This window comes from Hyla sarda, unplaced genomic scaffold (assembly GCF_029499605.1).
Source record: "Hyla sarda isolate aHylSar1 unplaced genomic scaffold, aHylSar1.hap1 scaffold_571, whole genome shotgun sequence".
NCBI lineage: Eukaryota > Metazoa > Chordata > Amphibia > Anura > Hylidae > Hyla > Hyla sarda.
The window spans coordinates 88,809-112,006 of record NW_026610583.1 but is presented as its reverse complement, the minus strand read 5'-3'; the positions used below and the strand labels follow the sequence as shown (position 1 = coordinate 112,006).

Here is a 23,198-nt window from a genome sequence, read left to right as displayed (position 1 = left end):
GGGGGGTCAGTGTGTCCCATCATGGGGTGGGGGGGTCAGTGTGTCCCGTCTGGGGTCAGTGTGTCCCATTAGGAGATGGGGGGGGGGGGTCAGTGTGTCTCATCAGGGGGTGGGGGGTCAGTGTGTCCCGTCATGGGGTGGGGGGGGTCAGTATGTCCCGTCAGGAGATAGGGGGTGGGGGGTCAGTGTGTCCCGTCATGGGGGGTGGGGGTGGGGGGTCAGTATGTCCCGTCAGGAGATAGGGGGTGGGGGGTCAGTGTGTCTCATCAGAGGGTGGGGGGTCAGTGTGTCCCGTTAGGAGATAGGGGAGGGGCAGTGTGTCCTGTCAGGGGGTGGGGGGTCAGTGTGTCCCGTCATGGGGTGGGGGGGGGTCAGTGTGTCCCGTCAGGAGATAGGGGGTGGGGGGTCAGTGTGTCCCGTCAGGGGGTGGGGGGTCAGTGTGTCCCATCAGGGGGCGGGGGGGGTCATTGTGTCCCATCAGGGGCTGGAGGGGTCAGTGTGGCGCGTCAGGAGATGTTGGGGGGGGGGTCAGTGTGTCCCGCCAGGGGGTGGGGGGGGGGGGGTCAGTGTGTCCCATTAGGAGATAGGGGGGGGGGTCAGTGTGTACCGTCAGGGGGTGGGGGGGGTCAGTGTGTTCCATCAGGGGGGCGGGGGGGGTCAGTGTGTCCCGTCAGGGGGTGGGGGGGGTCAGTGTGTCCCGTCAGGGGGGTGGGGGGTCAGTGTGTCCCGTCAGGGGGTGGGGGGGTCAGTGTGTCCCGTCAGGGGGTGGGGGGGTCAGTGTGTCCCGTCAGGAGATAGGGGGGGGTTAGTGTGTCCCGTCAGGAGATAGGGGGGGGTTAGTGTGTCCCGTCAGGAGATAGGAGGGTCATTGTGTCCCGTCAGGGGGTGGGGGGGTTAGTGTTTCCCCGTTAGGAGATGGGGGGGGTCAGTGTGTCCCGTCAGGGGGTGGGGGGTGGTAAGTTTGTCCCGTCAGGGGTTGGGGGGTCAGTGTGTCCCGTCAGGGGGTCTGGGGTCAGTGTGTCCCGTCAGGGGGTGGGGGGTCAGTGTGTCCCATTAGGAGATAGGGGGGGGGGGGTCAGTGTGTCTCATCAGGGGGTGGGGGGTCAGTGTGTCCCGTTAGGAGATAGGGGAGGGACAGTGTGTCCCGTCAGGGGGTGGGGGGTCAGTGTGTCCCGTCATGGGGTGGGGGGGGTCAGTATGTCCCGTCAGGAGATAGGGGGTGGGGGGTCAGTGTGTCCCGTCAGGGGGTGGGGGGGTCAGTGTGTCCCATCAGGGGGCGGGGGGTCATTGTGTCCCATCAGGGGCTGGAGGGGTCAGTGTGGCGCATCAGGAGATGTTGGGGGGGGTCAGTGTGTCCCGTCAGGGGGTGGGGGGGGGGTCAGTGTGTCCCATTAGGAGATAGGAGGGGGGGTCAGTGTGTACCGTCAGGGGGTGGGGGGGGGTCAGTGTGTTCCATCAGGGGCGGGGGGGGTCATTGTGTCCTGTCAGGGGGGTGGGGGGTCAGTGTGTCCCGTCAGGGGTGGGGGGTCAGTGTGTCCCGTCAGGGGGTGGGGGGGTCAGTGTGTCCCGTCAGGGGGTGGTGGGGGTCAGTGTGTCCCGTTAGGAGATAGGGGGGGGTTAGTGTTGTCCCGTCAGGAGATAGGGAGGGGTCATTGTGTCCCGTCAGGGGGTGGGGGGGCTGGGGGTTAGTGTTTCCCGTTAGGAGATGGGGGGGTCAGTGTGTCCCGTCAGGGGGTGGGGGGTAAGTTTGTCCCGTCAGGGGGTGGGGGGTTCAGTGTGTCCCCTCATGGGGGGTGGGGGGGTCAGTGTGTCCCGTCATGGGGTGGGGGGTCAGTGTGTCCCGTCAGGGGGTCTGGGGTCAGTGTGTCCCGTCAGGGGGGTGGGGGGTCAGTGTGTCCCATTAGGAGATAGGGGGGGGGGGTCAGTGCGTCTCATCAGGGGGTGGGGGGGTCAGTGTGTCCCGTTAGGAGATAGGGGAGGGACAGTGTGTCCCGTCAGGGGGTGGGGGGGGTCAGTGTGTCCCGTCATGGGGTGGGGGGGTCAGTATGTCCCTGTCAGGAGATAGGGGGTGGGGGGGTCAGTGTGTCCCGTCAGGGGGTGGGGGGTCAGTGTGTCCCATCAGGGGGCGGGGGGGTCATTGTGTCCCATCAGGGGCTGGAGGGGTCAGTGTGGCGCGTCAGGAGATGTTGGGGGGGGGTCAGTGTGTCCCGTCAGGGGGTGGGGGGGTCAGTGTGTCCCATTAGGAGATAGGAGGGGGGGTCAGTGTGTACCGTCAGGGGGTGGGGGGGTCAGTGTGTTCCATCAGGGGGCGGGGGGGGTCATTGTGCCCCATCAGGGGGTGGGGGGTCAGTGTGTCCCGTTAGGAGATAGGGGGTGGGGTCAGTGCGTCCCGTCATGGGGGTGGCGGGTCAGAGTGTGTCCTGTCAGGGGGTGGGGGGGGGTCAGTGTGTCCCGTCAGGAGATAGGGGGTGGGGGGTCAGTGTGTCCCGTCAGGAGATAGGGGGTGGGGGTCAGTGTGTCCCATTAGGAGATAGGGGGGGGGGGGGGTCAGTGTGTCTCATCAGGGGGTGGGGGGTCAGTGTGTCCCGTTAGGAGATAGGGGGTGGGGGTCAGTGTGTCCCGTCAGGGGGGTGCGGGGGGGTCAGTGTATCCCGTTAGGAGATGGGGGGGGTCAGTGTGTCCCGTCAGGGGGTCTGGGGTCAGTGTGTCCCGTCAGGGGGTGGGGGGGTCAGTGTGTCCCCGTTAGGAGATGGGGGGGTCAGTGTGTCCCGTCATGGGGTGGCGGGTCAGTGTGTCCTGTCATGGGGTGGGGGGGGGTCAGTGTGTCCCGTCATGGCGTGGGGGGTCAGTGTGTCCTGTCATGGGGTGGGGGGGTCAGTGTGTCCCGTCATGGGGTGGGGGGGGGGTCAGTGTGTCCCGTCAGGAGATAGGGGGGTGGGGGTCAGTGTGTCCCGTCAGGGGGTGGGGGGGTCAGTGTGTCCCGTTAGGAGATGGGGGGGTCAGTGTGTCCCGTCATGGGGTGGCGGGTCAGTGTGTCCTGTCATGGGGTGGGGGGGGGTCAGTGTGTCCCGTCATGGCGTGGGGGTCAGTGTGTCCTGTCATGGGTGGGGGGGTCAGTGTGTCCCGTCATGGGGTGGGGGGGTCAGTGTGTCCCGTCAGGAGATTGGGGGGTAGGGGTCAGTGTTGTCCCGTCAGGGGGTGGGGGGGTCAGTGTGTCCCGTCAGGGGGTGGGGGGTCAGTGTGTCCCATTAGGAGATAGGGGGGGGGGTCAGTGTGTCCCGTCAGGGGGTGGGGGGGGGGGTTAGTGTGTGTCCATCAGGGGGTGGGGGGTCAGTGTGTCCCGTCAGGGGGTCTGGGGTCAGTGTGTCCCGTTAGGAGATGGGGGGGGTCAGTGTGTCCCGTCAGGGGGTGGGGGGTAGGTAAGTGTGTCCCGTCAGGGGGTGGGGGGGTCAGTGTGTCCCGTCATGGGGTGGGGGGGGGTCAGTGTGTCCCGTCAGGGGGTCTGGGGTCAGTGTGTCCCGTTAGGAGATGGGGGGGGGGGTCTGTGTGTCCCGTCAGGGGGTGGGGGGTTAGTGTGTCCCGTCAGGGGGCGGGGGGTCAGTGTGTCCGTTAGGAGATTGGTGGGGTCAGTGTGTCCCGTCAGGGGGGTGGGGGGTCAGTGTGTCCCGTCAGGGGGCGGGGGGTCAGTGTGTCCCGTTAGGAGATAGGGGAGGGGTCAGTGTGTCCCGTTAGGAGTCAGGGGGAGGGGTCACTGTGTTCCGTCAGGGGGTGGGGGGGGGGTCAGTGTGTCCCGTCATGGGGGGGGGGGGGGGGTCAGTGTGTCCCGTCAGGGGGTGGGGGGGGTCAGTGTGTCCCGTCAGGAGATAGGGGGTGGGGGTCAGTGTGTCCCGTCAGGGGGGTGGGGGGTCAGTGTGTCTCGTCAGGGGGTGGGGGGGGTTAGTGTGTCCCGTTAGGAGATGGGGGGGGTCAGTGTGTCCCGTCAGGGGGGTGGGGGGTAAGTGTGTCCCGTCAGGGGGTGGGGGGGTCAGTGTGTCCCGTCATGGGGTGGGGGGGTCAGTGTGTCCCGTCAGGGGGTCTGGGGTCAGTGTGTCCCGTTAGGAGATGGGGGGGGTCAGTGTGTCCGTCAGGGGGTGGGGGGGTTAGTGTGTCCCGTTAGGAGATAGGGAGGGGTCATTGTGTCCCGTCAGGGGGTGGGGGGGTTAGTGTGTCCCGTTAGGAGATGGGGGGGGGTCAGTGTGTCCCGTCAGGGGGTGGGGGGGGTAAGTGTGTCCCGTCAGGGGGTCAGTGTGTCCCGTCAGGGGGTCTGGGGTCAGTGTGTCCCGTTAGGAGATGGGGGGGGGGGGGGGTCAGTGTGTCCCGTCAGGGGGGTGGGGGGGTCAGTGTGTCCCGTCAGGGGGCGGGGGGGTCAGTGTGTCCCGTTAGGAGATGGGGGGGGTCAGTGTGTCCCGTCAGGGGGCGGGGGGGTCAGTGTGTCCCGTCAGGGGGCGGGGGTCAGTGTGTCCCGTCAGGGGGCGGGGGGTCAGTGTGTCCCCTTAGGAGATGGGGGGGTCAGTGTGTCCCGTCAGGGGGTCAGTGTGTCCCGTTAGGAGATGGGGGGGGGTCAGTGTGTCCCGTCAGGGGCGGGGGGGTCAGGTGTCCCGTCAGGGGGCGGGGGGTCAGTGTGTCCCCTTAGGAGATGGGGGGGTCAGTGTGTCCCGTCAGGGGGTCTGGGGTCAGTGTGTCCCGTTAGGAGATGGGGGGGTCAGTGTGTCCCGTCAGGGGGTGGGGGGTCAGTGTGTCCCATTAGGAGATAGGGGGGGTCAGTGTGTCCCGTTAGGAGATAGGGGGGGGGGTTAGTGTGTCCCGTCAGGGCGTGGGGGGGTTAGTGTGTCCCGTTAGGAGATAGGGAGGGGTCATTGTGTCCCGTCAGGGGGTGGGGGGGGGGTTAGTGTGTCCCGTTAGGAGATGGGGGGGGTCAGTGTGTCCCGTCAGGGGGTGGGGGGTAAGTGTGTCCCGTCAGGGGGTGGGGGGGTCAGTGTGTCCCGTCATGGGGGTGGGGGGGGTCAGTGTGTCCCGTCAGGAGGTCTGGGGTCAGTGTGTCCCGTTAGGAGATGGGGGGGGTCAGTGTGTCCCGTCAGGGGGTGGGGGGTCAGTGTGTCCCGTCAGGGGGCGGGGGGGTCAGTGTGTCCCGTTAGGAGATGGGGGGGTCAGTGTGTCCCGTCAGGGGGTGGGGGGTCAGTGTGTCCCGTCAGGGGGCGGGGGGGTCAGTGTGTCCCGTTAGGAGATAGGGGGAGGGGTCAGTGTGTCCCGTCAGGGGGCGGGGGGTCAGTGTGTCCCGTTAGGAGATAGGGGAGGGGGTCAGTGTGTCCCGTCAGGGGGCGGGGGGTCAGTGTGTCCCGTTAGGAGATAGGGGAGGGGTCAGTGTGTCCCGTTAGGAGTTAGGGGGAGGGGTCAGTGTGTTCCGTCAGGGGGTGGGGGGTCAGTGTGTCCCATTAGGAGATAGGGGGGGGTCAGTGTGTCCCGTTAGGAGATAGGGGGGGTCAGTGTGTCCCGTCAGGGGGTGGGGGGGTAAGTGTGTCCCGTCAGGGGGGGTGGGGGGTCAGTGTGTCCCGTCATGGGGTGGGGGGGGTCAGTGTGTCCCGTCAGGGGGTCTTGGGGTCAGTGTGTCCGTCAGGGGGTGGGGGGTCAGTGTGTCCCGTTAGGAGATGGGGGGGGGTCAGTGTGTCCCGTCAGGGGGTGGGGGGTCAGTGTGTCCCGTCAGGGGGGCGGGGGGGTCAGTGTGTCCCGTTAGGAGATAGGGGAGGGGTCAGTGTTGTCCCGTTAGGAGTTAGGGGGAGGGGTCAGTGTGTTCCGTCAGGGGGCGGGGGGGTCAGTGTGTTCCGTCAGGGGGGGGGGGGGTCAGTGTGTCCCGTCAGGGGGCGGGGGGTCAGTGTGTTCCGTCAGGGGGCGGGGGGGGGGTCAGTGTGTTCCGTCAGGGGGCGGGGGGTCAGTGTGTCCCGTCAGGGGGCGGGGGGTCAGTGTGTCCCGTCAGGGGCGGGGGAGGGTCAGTGTGTCCTGTCAGGGGGGGGGGTCAGTGTGTCCCCTTAGGAGATGGGGGGGGTCAGTGTGTCCCGTCAGGGGGTGGGGGGTCAGTGTTGTCCCGTCAGGGGGCGGGGGGTCAGTGTGTCCTGTCAGGGGGCGGGGGTCAGTGTGTCCCCTTAGGAGATGGGGGGGTCAGTGTGTCCCGTCAGGGGGCGGGGGTCAGTGTGTCCTGTCAGGGGGCGGGGGGTCAGTGTGTCCCCTTAGGAGATGGGGGGGGGTCAGTGTGTCCCGTCAGGGGGGCGGGGGGGTCAGTGTGTCCCGTCAGGGGGCGGGGGTCAGTGTGTCCCGTCAGGGGGCGGGGGGTCAGTGTGTCCCCTTAGGAGATGGGGGGGTCAGTGTGTCCCGTCAGGTGGTCGGGGGTCAGTGTGTCCCGTCAGGGGGCGGGGGTCAGTGTGTCCCCTGAGGAGATGGGGGGGGGTCAGTGTGTCCCGTCAGGTGGTCGGGGGTCAGTGTGTCCCGTTAGGAGATGGGGGGGTCAGTGTGTCCCGTCAGGGGGCGGGGGGGGGGGGGGTGGGGTCAGTGTGTTTAGTCAGGAGAGAGGGGGAGGGGGGGGTCAATTTTGTTCACTTCTGACTAGTTGTATAGAGTATACAAAAAAAACACTTAGGGAAGGTAAGTGTTAGGGACGTGTGCTAAAACCCAACTTTATTAGAAAAACCCAGTGTCCAAGTGTAATAAAGTATCACAATCTCGGTCCAAAGATTTATCAATAACTCGGCACACTCTGGGTTTTGCGGGGCCCAGCCAGCCCAGAGGAGCCGCACACCAGGGGCCCCATATATACTAATTACACCACCAACGTGTTTCTGCCAACAGGTCTATGTTGGTTTCATCAGGGGGTAAGTATAATGAACAATATCAAGACTGACATAAGAAAATGAAGACAACTGTAATGAAGCAGGGTAGATATATATTCATACAACAATCAATGTAAGCAGCAAGGACTATGTGGTCCGCAGAACTCCACATAACAAAACATATTCATGTATAATAAATGTGACCGGGACCTGCAAGACAAAGGCCGACCAATAGGGACTCCACCTAGAAGGGAAAAGAAAAACTGCACTGTCCCTAATGGCCACATACAAGGTTATCCAAAGTTCAGCAACATATTCATAGTCCACTGTAAAGGGAAGAAGGACGTGGTTCAGAGCCTGGAGCAGTATAAAGAGATAATGCAGAGCGGAGCTCTAATGGTTAACTCTCGGTTAGCTGCAATGATTTGGGGTAATGACGCGTGCCTGTTAGTGTGCAGGGAGATGTCCGGCCTCACTCGCTTGGTGTAGTGATGAATCGGCGTCTGACATCACATCCGCTCAGCTGTCACACTTCTACAGCGCGGGCGGCCGCCTCCCCTGTGACACCAGAAAGGGGCGTGTCTGCCAGGATATTGCACACGCCCACGCTGTTATCACAAGAGACAGTAAGAGTGACGATGTAACAATACTGTAAGACCCACCACAGACGGAAGGTACCCAGGGAGCAGTAGATCCGTAATACCACGGTAGTCTGGAGCGGGTGATGTAGTGGATCCGCTGGACCTGTGGGGCAGATGACGCGGGCCGTGCCAGGGAGCGGAGTCTAAGGTGGTTTTCACCAGAGCACGTCGCAAGGCGGGTTGGACCTGCTGCAGCAGGTGACACCCATGTTGCTACCCCTGGCATGACTCGTCAGACTGGCTAAAGGTCAGGGCAGGCGGCACAGGAGCGTAGTCAGTATGGTAGCAGAAGGTCAATAGGCTGGTGGCTAGAAACACAGTCGGGTCATGGAATACAAAGGTCTGGTACATGGCAAGGAAACACTAAGACTGCTATCTCTAAGGCGCAAGGCAAACAAAGATCCGGCAGGGGTACTAGGGAGGAGCTAAAACTTATAACAATGGTGCAGGTGTTAATACCAATTACGGGCGCACTGGCCCTTTACATTTCAAAGCTCCGGCACGTGCGCGCTAGGAGGCGGGGGCACGTGTGTCGGAGCTGAGGGACAGAGGCCGGGGACAGAGGTGAGTGACAGGCTGGGACTCGCATGTATGAAACTGGATTGATCTTTTGTAAAACCTCGAACGGACCCAGAAAACGAGGACCAAGATTGTAACTTGGGATTGTAACCCGAATGTATTTAGAAGATAACCAGATGTTATCGCCAGGAGAGAAGGATGGAGGAGATCTTCTTATCTTGTCTGCTTGAGTCTTCATTCGGGAGGAAGCCAGAGATAATGATTGCCGAGTCTGTCGCCAAATGGAGAAGTCTCTGACAAGTTCATCTACAGCTGGGAGACTGGAACTGGAAGGGGGGAGCAGGGATGATGACTAAAAACAATAAAAAGCGGAGATGTCTTTGTAGACTCAGAGTCCTTCTGATTGTAGGAAAATTCTGCCAAGGGAAGATCCACCCAGTCGTCCTGACGAGCCGAAACAAAATGGCGTATATAAGTCTCCCAAATTTGATTTACCCTTTCCACCTGGCCATTGGACTGGGGGTGGTAAGCAGAGGAGAAATCCAAACTGATGCCAAGACAGGAACAAAGGGCTCGCCAGAATTTGGACACAAACTGTACTCCACGATCCGAGACAATGTTTTCTGGAAGACCATGAAGACGGAAGATATGAAGTAAGAAGTGCTTGGCCAGTTGTGGAGCTGATGGGAGCCCGGGAAGAGGAATAAAATGAGCCATTTTAGAAAACCGATCTACCACAACCCAGATGACTGTGTTATTGTGTGATGATGGAAGGTCGGTAATAAAATCCATAGTGATGTGAGTCCATGGAATCTCAGGGATGGGCAATGGCTGCAAAAGTCCTGCGGGTCTCTGTTGAGAGGTCTTGTCTCGAGCACAAGTGTCACAGGAACGCACAAATTCAGAGACATCGTGTTCCAGACGTGGCCACCAATAGTGTCGGGAGATTAGAAGAAGTGTCTTGCGTTCTCCAGGATGGCCAGCCAATAAGGAAGAATTACCCCAGTTTAGAACTTTGCATCTCAATCTGACTGGTACAAAAGTTTTACCAGGAGGCCGCTGCAGGAGATCAGCAGGAGCTGCAGAAATCAGACGATCAGGAGGGACAATATGTCTTGGAGTAGGATCCAAACCCACCACATCAGAGGATCTGGAGAGGGCATCAGCTCTGATATTCTTATTAGCTGGACAGAAATGAATGAAAAAATTAAAACGGGAGAAGAACAAAGACCACCTTGCCTGACAAGGGTTCAAACATTGGGCTGACTGAAGATACAGAAGATTCTTGTGATCAGAATAAATACTGATCGGATCAGGAGATTCTTCCAACAGGTGTCGCCACTCCTCTAAGGCGAGCTTTATAGCAAGCAGTTCACGATCTCCGATGGAGTAGTTTCTCTCCACTGGCGAGAAGGTTTTAGAAAAGAAACCACAGGTCACAGTTTTACCCTTGGCACTTTTCTGGGTAAGAATGGCGCCTGCTCCAACGGAGGAAGCATCAACCTTTAACCCCTTAAGGACCGAGCCCTTTTTCACCTTAAGGACCGGAGCGTTTTTTGCAATTCTGACCACTGTCACTTTAAACATTAATAACTCTGGAATGCTTTTAGTTATCATTCTGATTCCGAGATTGTTTTTTCGTGACGTATTCTACTTTAACTTAGTGGTAAAATTTTATGGTAACTTGCATCCTTTCTTGGTGAAAAATCCCCAAATTTGATGAAAAAAATGAAAATTTTGCATTTTTCTAACTTTGAAGCTCTCTGCTTGTAAGGAAAATGGATATTCAAAATATTTTTTTTTGGGGTTCACCTATACAATATGTCTACTTTATGTTTGCATCATAAAATTTATGAGTTTTTACTTTTGGAAGACACCAGAGGGCTTCAAAGTTCAGCAGCAATTTTGAAATTTTTCACAAAATTTTCAAACTCGCTATTTTTCATGGACCAGTTCACGTTTGAAGTGGATTTGAAGGGTCTTCATCTTAGAAATGCCCCATAAAAGACCCCATTATAAAAACTGCACCCCCCAAAGTATTCAAAATGACATTCAGTAAGTGTATTAACCCTTTAGGTGTTTCACAGGAATAGCAGCAAAGTGAAGGAGAAAATTCAAAATCTTCATTTTTTACACTCGCATGTTCTTGTAGACCCAATTTTTGAATTTTTGCAAGGGGAAGAAAGGAGAAAATTTTTACTTGTATTTGATACCCAATTTCTCTCGAGTAAGGACATTACTCATATGTCTATGTAAAGTGTTCGGCGGGTGCAGTAGAGGGCTCAGAAGGGAAGGAGCGTCAAATGGTTTTTGGGGGGCATGTCACCTTTAGGAAGCCCCTATGGTGCCAGAACAGCAAAAAAACACACATGGCATACCATTTTGGAAACTAGACCCCTCAGGGAACGTAACAAGGGGTAAAGTGAACCTTAATACCCCACAGGTGTTTCACGACTTTTGCATATGTAAAAAAAATAATTTTTTTTTTACCTAAAATGCTTGGTTTCCCAAAAATTTTACATTTTTAAAAAGTGTAATAGCAGAAAATACCCCCCAAAATTTGAAACCCAATTTCTCCCGATTCAGAAAACACCCCATATGGGGGTGAAAATTGCTCTGCTGGCGCACTACAGGTCTCAGAAGAGAAGGAGTCACATTTGGCTTTTTGAAAGCAAATTTTGCTCTGGGGGCATGCCGCATTTAGGAAGCCCCTATGGTGCCAGAACAGCAAAAAAAAAAACACATGGCATACCATTTTGGAAACTAGACCTCTCGGGGAAAGTAACAAGGGGTAATTTGAACCTTAATAGCCTAAAGGTGTTTCACGACTTTTGCATATATGAACATTTTTTTTATTTTTTTTTACCTAAAATGCTTGGTTTCCCAAAATTTTTACATTTTTAAAAAGGGTAATAGCAGAAAACACCCCCCAAAATTTGAAGCCCAATTTCTCCCGATTCAGAAAACACCCCATATGGGTGTGAAAAGTGCTCTGCTGGTGCACTACAGGTCTCAGAGGAGAAGGAGTCACATTTGGCTTTTTGAAAGCAAATTTTGCTCTGGGGGCATGCCGCATTTAGGAAGCCCCTATGGTGCCAGGACAGCAAAAAAAAAACACATGGCACACCATTTTGGAAACTAGACCCCTCGGGGAACGTAACAAGGGGTTAAGTGAACCTTTATACCCCACAGGTGTTTCATGACTTTTGTATATGTAAAAAAAAAATTTTTTTTTACCTAAAATGCTTGTTTTCCCAAAAATTTTACATTTTTAAAAAGGGTAATAGCAGAAAACACCCCCCAAAATTTGAAGCCCAATTTCTCCCGATTCAGAAAACACCCCATATGGGTGTGAAAAGTGCTCTGCTGGCGCACTACAGGTCTCAGAGGAGAAGGAGTCACATTTGGCTTTTTGAAAGCAAATTTTGCTCTGGGGGCATGCCGCATTTAGGAAGCCCCTATGGTGCCAGGACAGCAAAAAAAAAACACATGGCACACCATTTTGGAAACTAGACCCCTTGGGGAACGTAACAAGGGGTTAAGTGAACCTTTATACCCCACAGGTGTTTCATGACTTTTGTATATGTAAAAAAAAAATTTTTTTTTAACCTAAAATGCTTGTTTTCCCAAAAATTTTACATTTTTAAAAAGGGTAATAGCAGAAAATACCCCACAAAATTTGAAGCCCAATTTCTCCCGAGTACGGCGATACCCCATATGTGGCCCTAAACTGTTGCCTTGAAATACGACAGGGCTCCAAAGTGAGAGTGCCATACGCATTTGAGGCCTAAATTAGGGATTGCATAGGGGTGGACATAGGTGTATTCTACGCCAATGATTCCCAAAAAGGGGGCCTCCAGCTGTTGTAAAACTCCCAGCATGCCTGGACAGTCAGTGGCTATCTGGCAATACTGGGAGTAGTTGTTTTGCAACAGCTGGAGGCTCCGTTCTGGAAACAGTGGCGTACCAGACGTTTTTCATTTTTATTGGGGAGGGGAGGGGGGCTGTGTAGGGGTATGTGTATATGTAGTGTTTTTTACTTTTTATTTTATGGTAGTGTAGTGTAGTGTTTTTAGGGTACAGTCACACGGGCGGGGGTTCACAGTAGTTTCTCGCTGGCAGTTTGAGCTGCGGCAGAAAATTTGACACAGCTCAAACTTGCAGCCGGATACTTACTGTAATCCTCCGCCCATGTGAGTGTACCCTGTACGTTCACATTGGGGGGGGGGGGGGGGGGGGGACATCCAGTTGTTGCAAAACTACAACTCCCAGCATGTACGGTCTATCAGTGCATGCTGGGAGTTGTAGTTTTGCATCCGCTGGAGGCTCCGTTTTGGAAACAGTGACGTACCAGACGTTTTTCATTTTTATTGGGGAGGGGAGGGGGGCTGTGTAGGGGTATGTGTATATGTAGTGTTTTTTACTTTTTATTTTATTGTGTGTTAGTGTAGTGTAGTGTTTTTAGGGTACAGTCGCATGGGCGGGGGTTCACAGTAGTTTCTCGCTGGCAGTTTGAGCTGCGACAGAAAATTTGCCGCAGCTCAAACTTGCAGCCGGATACTTACTATAATCCTCCGCCCATGTGAGTGTACCCTGTACGTTCACATTGGGGGGGGGGGGAAACATCCAGCTGTTGCAAAACTACAACTCCCAGCATGTACGGTCTATCAGTGCATGCTGGGAGTTGTAGTTTTGCAACAGCTGGAGACACACAGGTTGTGAAACACCGAGTTTGGTAACAAACTCAGTGTTTTGCAACCAGTGTGCCTTCAGCTGTTGCAAAAGCTACAACCCCCAGCATGTACGGACAGCGGAAGGGCATGCTGGGTCTTGAAGTTATGCAACAGCCGGAGGCATACTACATTGGCTGGGGATGCTGGGGATTGTAGTTATGCAACAGCTGGAGACACACTGGTTTACTACTTAACTCAGTGTGCCTTCAGCTGTTGCAAAACTACAACTCTCAGCAGTCACCGACAGCCAACGGGCATGCTGGGAGTTGTAGTTATGCAACCACCAGATGCACCACTACAACTCCCAGCATGCACTTTAGCTGATTGTGCAAGCTGGGAGTTGTAGTTACACAACAGCTGAAGGTACATTTTTACATAGAAAGAATGTGCCTCCAGCTGTTGCAAAACTACAAGTCCCAGCATGCCCATAAGGGCATGCTGGGAGTTGTGGTGGTCTGCCTCCTGCTGTTGCATAACTACAGCTCCCAGCATGCCCTTGTTGCATGCTGGGAGCTGTTGCTAAGCAACAGCAGGAGGCTGTCACTCACCTCCAACGATCCAGCCGCACAGGTCAGTCCCTCGTCGTCTCCGCCGCTGCTCCTGGGGCCCCGATCCCAACAGGGACGCCGGGGATCGGGGTCCCCAGCACCGGGGGTCGTCTTCCCGCACCCGCTCACGTCCTCCGGAAGAGGGGCGGAGCGGGTTGCGGGAGTGACACCCGCAGCAGGCGCCCTGATTGGTTGGCCGGTAATCCGGCCGACGAATCAGGGCGATCGTGAGGTGGCACCAGTGCCACCTCACTCCTGCAGACTCTGGCTGTTCGGGGCCGTCTCTGACGGCCCCGATCAGCCAGTAATTCCGGGTCATCGGGTCACTGGAGACCCGATTGACCCGGAATCCGCCGCAGATCGCTGGACTGAATTTTCCAGCGATCTGCGGCAATCGCCGACATGGGGGGACATAATGACCCCCCTGGGCGATATGCCGGGATGCCTGCTGAACGATTTCAGCAGGCATCCGGCTCCCCTCCGGCTAGCGGTGGGGGCCGGAAATGATCAGGGCGTATCCATACGCCCTCGGTCCTTAAGGACTCGGAAACGGGGGCGTATGGATACGCCCTATGTCCTTAAGGGGTTAAGGCAAAAGGTTTTCCCGGATCTGGTCTTGATAGTGTTAAGGATGGGTTAATGTGCGGCCTTAAACTGTGAGTGACAACCGCTGTACTATTTTGCCGAGCGTCGACATGAGAAAATTCACACCAGGCCAGGTTGGTATGAATTCCCTCCTCGGTACGGACTCCAGGGAGTTCTTTTTATTATCCGAAAATCACATTAGTTTTTACAATCTGACAAAAAAAAGGGGAGGGTAAAAGGGTAAAACTATGCATCGTTCTATATGCCGATTGGTCATTTGAGCGTGGCGTAGCATAAGTCATTTATGTTTCTTGTATCCATAGACTCCATCTCAAGGTTCTAGTCTTAATTACGGGCAAAGAGCAGCTGAAATGTCTTGAAATAAGGAAAGCAAAGTTCTTCTGCAATATTTAGCAATAGCATATAGCATTTTAGCAAAGGCATATGAGTGTAGATATAGCGGTCAATATATCAGAATATTATAGACCCAACAATAGCACGGGGGCTTAAGCAAAGGCAGACTTTAGGCTGGAGAAAGCCTCCACGGCCTCAGGAGGCCACAAGTGGAGGTTAGCTGAAACAGTTAACCTAATTTGTGGGAGGAGTCTGGTCTTTATATACCCACCTGATCCACACAGGTGCTGTCGGCAGCAGGCACGACGTCATTGCACCGGATGCTGTGGCCTTGGCGGGAGGTTTGATTGCATATGTCGCAGAGAGGCACTGTCCGCTATCCTAACTATGATGCAGGGAGTACGGTAATGTCTCACGGTACCTTTCATGCTGCAGGCTGTGAAGCAGCAACCTCTCGCTCCTACAATATGCAGTAAACATGCAGTAAGTACATGTAGCTGTGCAGGCTCCAGCCCTGGCCTGCTGGCAGTGAGGTAATTTGCATATTTCAGGTTAACTCTTTCCTGCCTCAATCTCTTAGTCTACAGAGATCACTCGTAGTAGGTCTCTATAAAGTCAGGAGGTGACAGCGGTGGCTTATACACATAATTGACTGCAGCAGGAGGATGTGTTTGGGCTGACAGAGCAGCACAGGCTGCTGAATCTCCAGGTTTAACCCTCACAGCATTGGGCTCCATATTCCTGCTAGTGTTAGTGTTTTGACTGTGTTCTTATGCTCACAACTTCACTCTGTACTGTCCCCTCACTGGAGTCTCTTCTGCTGTGTCCCCCCATCTGTACGCTCTTTCATGCTGCAGCCCAGGACCGAGCTCTATCTCAGACATGTCCTCCACTTATAGGCCATGTATAAGTTGTCATTATACATTGTACTGTTATACATCGCCAGTGCATTTATTTACTGTGTTTGTCACCGTTATATGTACAACATGTATACATCCCTTAGTATAAGTTGCCGTCAGTATACTGTTATGCGTCACCATGGTTATGTCACTTATCGTAGATACACCATATGTCTCTACTGTATTGTTTTATGTCACCATTCATATAACTTGTATACTTTATATTACATACACATAGTCCCGTACGGGTTATGTCACCATAGAATATACTGTGCGCCCACCTGCTGCGTCTGTGGATGTTTCATAGCTTTATTGTCACATTTGTCTTGTTTTTAGTTCTGTCACGTTAGGCTTCATTAATGTATGCAGGGCAGGTATTTCAAGCTGTCACAGCACATGGTTCTCAGGTGTAGTATGTTAGGCTGTTATCATGGCATCGCTTTTACATTTGTTCATGTTGGAGGTCAGGTGTGATAGGATGTTCTTGCTGATGTTACCACATGGTACTTCACATTTTCGTTTCACAATGTGCCACACTTATGTTTCCTTACAGTGTTCTGTGTTACGTTACCATACACGCCATGTTTCCCTGCATTTATCACTCATACGGTTCATCTAGGATAACACGTATTCATTTCATCCAGGGTACTGGCATCACTTAAGCCTCCTGTGTCACGGTGACATTCTACACAACTGCATCAACATGATCGCATTTCCACTCAGTTGCAATAGCAGATAAGGATCAAAACCCAGTACTGCCATATGTTCCCACACAGTATACCACACTTACCTTCCATGCTTATGTCCACACAGTATACCACACTTACCTTCCATGCTTATGTCCACACAGTATACCACGCTTACCTTCCATGCTTATGTCCCACAGTATACCACGCTTACCTTCCACATAGTGTTCCATGCTTATGTCCCACAGTATACCACACTTACCTTCCATGCTTATGTCCCACAGTATACCACACTTACCTTCCACATAGTGTTCCATGCTTATGTCCCACAGTATACCACGCTTACCTTCCATGCTTATGTCCCACAGTATACCACGCTTACCTTCCATGCTTATGTCCCACAGTATACCACACTTACCTTCCACATAGTGTTCCATGCTTATGTCCCACAGTATACCACACTTACCTTCCACATAGTGTTCCATGCTTATGTCCCACAGTATACCACGCTTACCTTCCACATAGTGTTCCATGCTTATGTCCCACAGTATACCACGCTTACCTTCCACATAGTGTTCCATGCTTATGTCCCACAGTATACCACGCTTACCTTCCACATAGTGTTCCATGCTTATGTCCACACAGTATACCACACTTACCTTCCATGCTTATGTCCCACAGTATACCACGCTTACCTTCCATGCTTATGTCCCACAGTATACCACGCTTACCTTCCATGCTTATGTCCCACAGTATACCACACTTACCTTCCACATAGTGTTCCATGCTTATGTCCCACAGTATACCACGCTTACCTTCCATGCTTATGTCCCACAGTATACCACGCTTACCTTCCATGCTTATGTCCCACAGTATACCATGCTTACCTTCCACAGTGTTCCATGCTTATGTCACACAGTATACCACACTTACCTTCCACATAGTGTTCCATGTTTATGTCCCACAGTATACCACACTTGCCTTCCACATAGTGTTCAATGCTTATGTCCCACAGTATACCACACTTACCTTCCACATAGTGTTCCATGCTTATGTCCACACAGTATACCACACTTACCTTCCACATAGTGTTCCATGCTTATGTCCCACACAGTATACCACACTTACCTTCCACATAGTGTTCCTTGCTTATGTCCCACACAGTATACCACACTTACCTTTCACATAGTGTTCCATGCTTATGTCCCACACAGTATACCACGCCTACCTTCCACATAGTGTTCCATGCTTATGTCCCACAGTATACCACACTTACCTTCCATGCTTATGTCCCACAGTATACCACACTTACCTTTCACATAGTGTTCCATGCTTATGTCCCACACAGTATACCACGCCTACCTTCCACATAGTGTTCCATGCTTATGTCCCACAGTATACCACACTTACCTTCCATGCTTATGTCCCACAGTATACCACACTTACCTTCCACATAGTGTTTCATGCTTATGTCCCACAGTATACCACGCTTACCTTCCATGCTTATGTCCCACAGTATACCACACTTACCTTCCACATAGTGTTTCATGCTTATGTCCCACAGTATACCACGCTTACCTTCCACATAGTGTTCCATGCTTATGTCCCACGGTATACCACACTTACCTTCCACATAGTGTTCCATGCTTATGTCCACACAGTATACCACACTTACCTTCCACATAGTGTTCCATGCTTATGTCCCACAGTATACCACACTTACCTTCCACATAGTGTTCCATGCTTATGTCCCACAGTATACCACACTTACCTTCCACATAGTGTTCCATGCTTATGTCCCACAGTATACCACACTTACCTTCCACATAGTGTTCCATGCTTATGTCACACAATATACCACACTTACCTTCCACATAGTGTTCCATGCTTATGTCCCACAGTATACCACACTTACCTTCCACATAGTGTTCCATGCTTATGTCCCACAGTATACCACGCTTAACTTCCACATAGTGTTCCATGCTTATGTCCCACACAGTATACCACACTTACCTTCCACATAGTGTTCCATGCTTATGTCCCACAGTATACCACACTTACCTTCCACATAGTGTTCCATGCTTATGTCCCACAGTATACCACACTTACCTTCCACATAGTGTTCCATTCTTATGTCCCACAGTATACCACACTTACCTTCCATGCTTATGTCCCACAGTATACCACGCTTACCTTCCACATAGTGTTCCATGCTTATGTCCCACTCAGTATACCATGCTTACCTTCCATGCTTATGTCCCACAGTATACCACGCTTACCTTCCATGCTTATGTCCCACAGTATACCACGCTTACCTTCCATGCTTATGTCCCACAGTATACCACGCTTACCTTTCACATAGTGTTCCATGCTTATGTCCCACAGTATACCACACTTACCTTCCACATAGTGTTCCATGCTTATGTCCCACTCAGTATACCATGCTTACCTTCCACATAGTGTTCCATGCTTATGTCCCACAGTATACCACACTTACCTTCCACATAGTGTTCCATGCTTATGTCCCACTCAGTATACCATGCTTACCTTCCACATAGTGTTTCATGCTTATGTCCACACAGTATACCACACTTACCTTCCATGCTTATGTCCCACAGTATACCACGCTTACCTTCCATGCTTATGTCCCACAGTATACCACGCTTACCTTCCATGCTTATGTCCCACAGTATACCACGCTTACCTTCCACATAGTGTTCCATGCTTATGTCCCACAGTATACCACACTTACCTTCCACATAGTGTTCCATGCTTATGTCCCACTCAGTATACCATGCTTACCTTCCACAGTGTTCCATGCTTATGTCTCACAGTATACCACACTTACCTTCCACATAGTGTTCCATGCTTATGTCCCACTCAGTATACCATGCTTACCTTCCACATAGTGTTCCATGCTTATGCTCTACTCAGTATACCACACTTACCTTCCACATAGTGTTCCATGCTTATGTCCCACACAGTATACCACACTTACCTTCCACATAGTGTTCCATGCTTATGTCCCACACAGTATACCACACTTACCTTCCACATAGTGTTCCATGCTTATGTCCCACACAGTATACCACACTTACCTTCCACATAGTGTTCCATGCTTATGTCCCACAGTATACCACGCTTACCTTCCACATAGTGTTCCATGCTTATGTCCCACACAGTATACCACACTTACCTTCCACATAGTGTTCCATGCTTATGTCCCACACAGTATACCACACTTACCTTCCACATAGTGTTCCATGCTGATGTCCCACACAGTATACCACACTTACCTTCCACATAGTGTTCCATGCTGATGTCCCACACAGTATACCACACTTACCTTCCACATAGTGTTCCATGCTTATGTCCCACAGTATACCACACTTACCTTCCACATAGTGTTCCATGCTTATGTCCCACAGTATACCATGCTTACCTTCCACATAGTGTTCCATGCTTATGTCCCACAGTAAACCACACTTACCTTCCACATAGTGTTCCATGCTTATGTCCCACACAGTATACCACACTTACCTTCCACATAGTGTTCCATGCTTATGTCCCACAGTATACCACACTTACCTTCCACATAGTGTTCCATGCTTATGTCCCACACAGTATACCACACTTACCTTCCACATAGTGTTCCATGCTTATGTCCCACAGTATACCACACTTACCTTCCACATAGTGTTCCATGCTTATGTCCCACACAGTATACCACACTTACCTTCCACATAGTGTTCCATGCTTATGTCCCACAGTAAACCACACTTACCTTCCACATAGTGTTCCATGCTTATGTCACACAGTATACCACACTTACCTTCCACATAGTGTTCCATGCTTATGTCCCACAGTATACCACACTTACCTTCCACATAGTGTTCCATGCTGATGTCCCACAGTATACCACACTTACCTTCCACATAGTGTTCCATGCTTATGTCACACAGTATACCACGGCCGTCCAGGCACACCTCATGCCTAATTATTCTTGCAAATGGTACTCTACTCACGGTACAAGTAAGCCGACCACAAGTGGAGGTTAGCTGAAACAGTTAACCTAATTTGTGGGAGGAGTCTGGTCTTTATATACCCACCTGATCCACACAGGTGCTGTCGGCAGCAGGCAAGGTGTCCCCACCCTCCCTCCCCTTTTTTTTCTACAGTTACTCTCAGGGTATCCCCCTTTCTTTAGGATACCCTTTACAGCCATCCAGGCGCACCTCAGGCCTAATTATTCATGCAAATGGTACTCTACTCACGGCACAAGTAAGCCGACGACAACATAGGGTTAGTGCTCTTTTTGGTGAGAGCTATAATGGGAGTGCCCACAGAAGAAAAATGTGGGATGAACTGACGCTAGTAGTTTGCAAATCCCAGGAAACGTTGAATAACCCGAAGACCGGTAGGGTGAGGCCAATCCAAAACCGCAGACAGTTTTACTGGATCCATTTGCAATCCTTGATGAGAGACAATATAGCCAAGAAAAGGAAGACTGGATTTTTCAAAAATGCATTTCTCCAGTTTGGAATAGATATGATTTCTCTGGAGGCGTCGTAGGACCAGACGAACGTGAGCAACATGGTCCTCCAAGATGGAAGAATAAATCAGTATGTCATCAAGATAAACGACTACACAGGTATAGAGGAGGTCGCAGAAGATATCATTGACGAATTCCTGGAAAACAGCTGGAGCATTGCAAAGGCCAAAAGGCATCACTAGGTACTCAAAATGTCCATCTCGGGTGTTGAAAGCCGTTTTGCATTTGTCTCCCTCTCGAATTCGAATCAGATTGTAGGCACCACGTAAATCCAGTTTGGAGAAGACTTTGGCCCCCTGAAGACGATCAAAAAGTTCTGAGATCAAAGGAAGAGGAAAAAGATTCTTGACCGTGATCTTGTTGAGACCTCTGTAGTCGATACACGGATGGAGAGAACCATCCTTCTTGCTCACAAAGAAGAACCTCGCTCTGGCCAGTGAAGAGGATTTCCGGATAAATCCTTTTTGGAGGTTCTCTTGGATGTATTCTTGCATGGCTTCAGTCTCCGGGACTGACAAAGGATAGATTCTACCACGCTGGAGCCAAGGAAGACCGAGAAGTATCTGGGACGTACAATGTGGTAGAACAAAGAATTCAATCCTTTCCTTATGCAAGACTCCCACCTGCAAAAGAACAGACTCCGTGCGATATAGCACTCTACAGTCCAAATTTTGTCCAGTGACAGAAAAGATGAACAGAGGCTTGGCAAAGCGACTCACATGAAGGCGATATTTATGCAGGACATATATATCAAAAAGTATACTTTATTAACATAAATCCAAAATGACAAGACATTTAAAATAATTTAAGATACATATACAGTAACAATCATAAATCCAAATATGCTGAGAGAAAGTCGGGGGCTACGCATATCTGCCAGAAAAGGGGTTAAATATGCATAGTATGCTCGGACCACAGGTAAGTACAACAATCACAGAGCAGACAATACCCCAGGGAATCAGTAGAGCATTACATATAGGGCAAAACCAGAACTGGACAGAGATAACAGAATATGTGACGAGTGGCGCAAGGAGTTCAGCGTCACAGCCACCCGCCACTCGTCACATATTCTGTTATCTCTGTCCAGTTCTGGTTTTGCCCTATATGTAATGCTCTACTGATTCCCTGGGGTATTGTCTGCTCTGTGATTGTTGTACTTACCTGTGGTCCGAGCATACTTGCTTGATCCGACTCTAATATATGATATATGAGCAGTAGTCCATTCCATTTAGCCCACGGGAGTCAATATTTATTATGCATATGGTTATTTAACCCCTTTTCTGGCAGATATGCGTAGCCCCCGACTTTCTCTCAGCATTTTTGGATTTATGATTGTTACTGTATATGTATCTTTTAAATTATTTTAAATGTCTTGTCATTTTGGATTTATGTTAATAAAGTATATTTTTTGATATATATGTCCTGTTTGATGCCTTTCTTTGTGAATTCAATCTATGTCTTTTGGCGTAGGACCTACTGTGTGGGAATTTTTTCTTTTGGTATCTCAGCGAAGAAAGAAGTCTGAGCAGAAACGTGGACTTGTACGGAGATATTCAAATGGTTAGAGACGGTATTCTCACCCAAGGAGGTCTCTCCTACATATCCTGGGTGCGGACACTTTGCCGGACACTGAGGATGGGAAGGGCAGTCTTTGAAAGTGCTCCGGGCAAGCACAGTATAGACACAAATTCTTGCGACGTCGGGATCTTTCCTCCTGGGTGAGGCGAGTATGATCCTCTGGCATAGCCTATTCAGTGAGTCCACTTACATTTTGGAGCTCCTCCTGTCTTTCGGAAAAACGCACATCAATTCGTGCGGCCAAATGGATCAGCTCACACAGGTTAGATGGAGAATCTCATGAAGTAAGAGTGTCCTTAATTCTACTAGATAGTCCTTTTTTAAATATAGCACACAAGGCGTTCGTTGTTCTGTGCCAATTCTGAAGCAAGGATGCGAAACTGGACTGCCACAGAGGAAGTCCCTTGTCTTAGGTTAAGAAGAGCCGACTCGGCAGAGGAGGCACTTGCGGTTTCTTCAAAAACACTGCGGAATTCAGCCAGGAAGGCTGTGAGGTTAGAGGTAATTGGATCGCCACGATCCCAGAGGGGAGTAGCCCAGGCCAGGGCCTTCCCAGACAAGAGACTGATCACAAAGGCCACCATAGCACGCTCCGTAGGAAACAGATCCGCCATGAGCACTGCATCACAAAGCCTCTACATTTCTTAGAATCTCAGTCAGACTTCGTGGGAAGGGGAAGACGAAGCTTTGAAGCTGAAGGAACTTCAGGAACATGTGGTGACTGCTGCTGCATGGACAGAAGTAGCTGCGCAATGGCGAACAGTTGATTTAATTGCGCCTGATGGGCCAACTGCTGTGACTAACGGACCACTTCGGAGGAGAGATCCTCAGGCAGGGGCACCTCAGCGGGATCCATGGCCGGATCTTACTGTAAGACTCACCGCAGACGGCAGGTACCCAGGGAGCAGTAGATCCGTAATACCACGGTAGTCTGGAGCGGGTGATGTAGTGAATCCGCTGGACCTGTGTGGCGGATGACGCGGGCCGTGCCAGGGAGGGGAGTCTAAGGTGCCAGTGGTTTTCACCAGAGCCCGCTGCAAAGCGGATTTGACCTGCTGCGGCAGGCGACACCCAGGTCGCTACCCCCGGCACGACTCGACCACACAGGCGGCTGAGGTGAAATGCGGCACCGAAGGAATAGGCAGGAACATAGTCAGACTGGCTAAAGGTCAGGGCAGGCGGCACAGGAGCGTAGTCAGTATGGTAGCAGAAGGTCAATAGGCTGGTGGCTAGAAACACGGTCGGG

The 23,198-nt window shown here is 52.0% G+C and overlaps 1 protein-coding gene across 1 annotated transcript in view; it reads right to left on the bottom strand.

Moving 5' to 3' along the window:
* The window catches only part of ABCF2 (ATP binding cassette subfamily F member 2), a 58,306-nt gene extending 36,756 nt beyond the window's left edge, over positions 1-21,550 (bottom strand). The window contains exons 1-3 of the mRNA XM_056554127.1: positions 21,536-21,550; positions 20,637-20,997; positions 8,753-9,201 (exon numbers count right to left, since the gene is read on the bottom strand). Coding sequence (XP_056410102.1) covers positions 8,753-9,201; positions 20,637-20,997; positions 21,536-21,550 — 825 coding nt within the window. The remainder of the gene's footprint in view (positions 1-8,752; positions 9,202-20,636; positions 20,998-21,535) is intronic.
* Between the last annotated feature and the right edge of the window lie 1,648 nt (positions 21,551-23,198).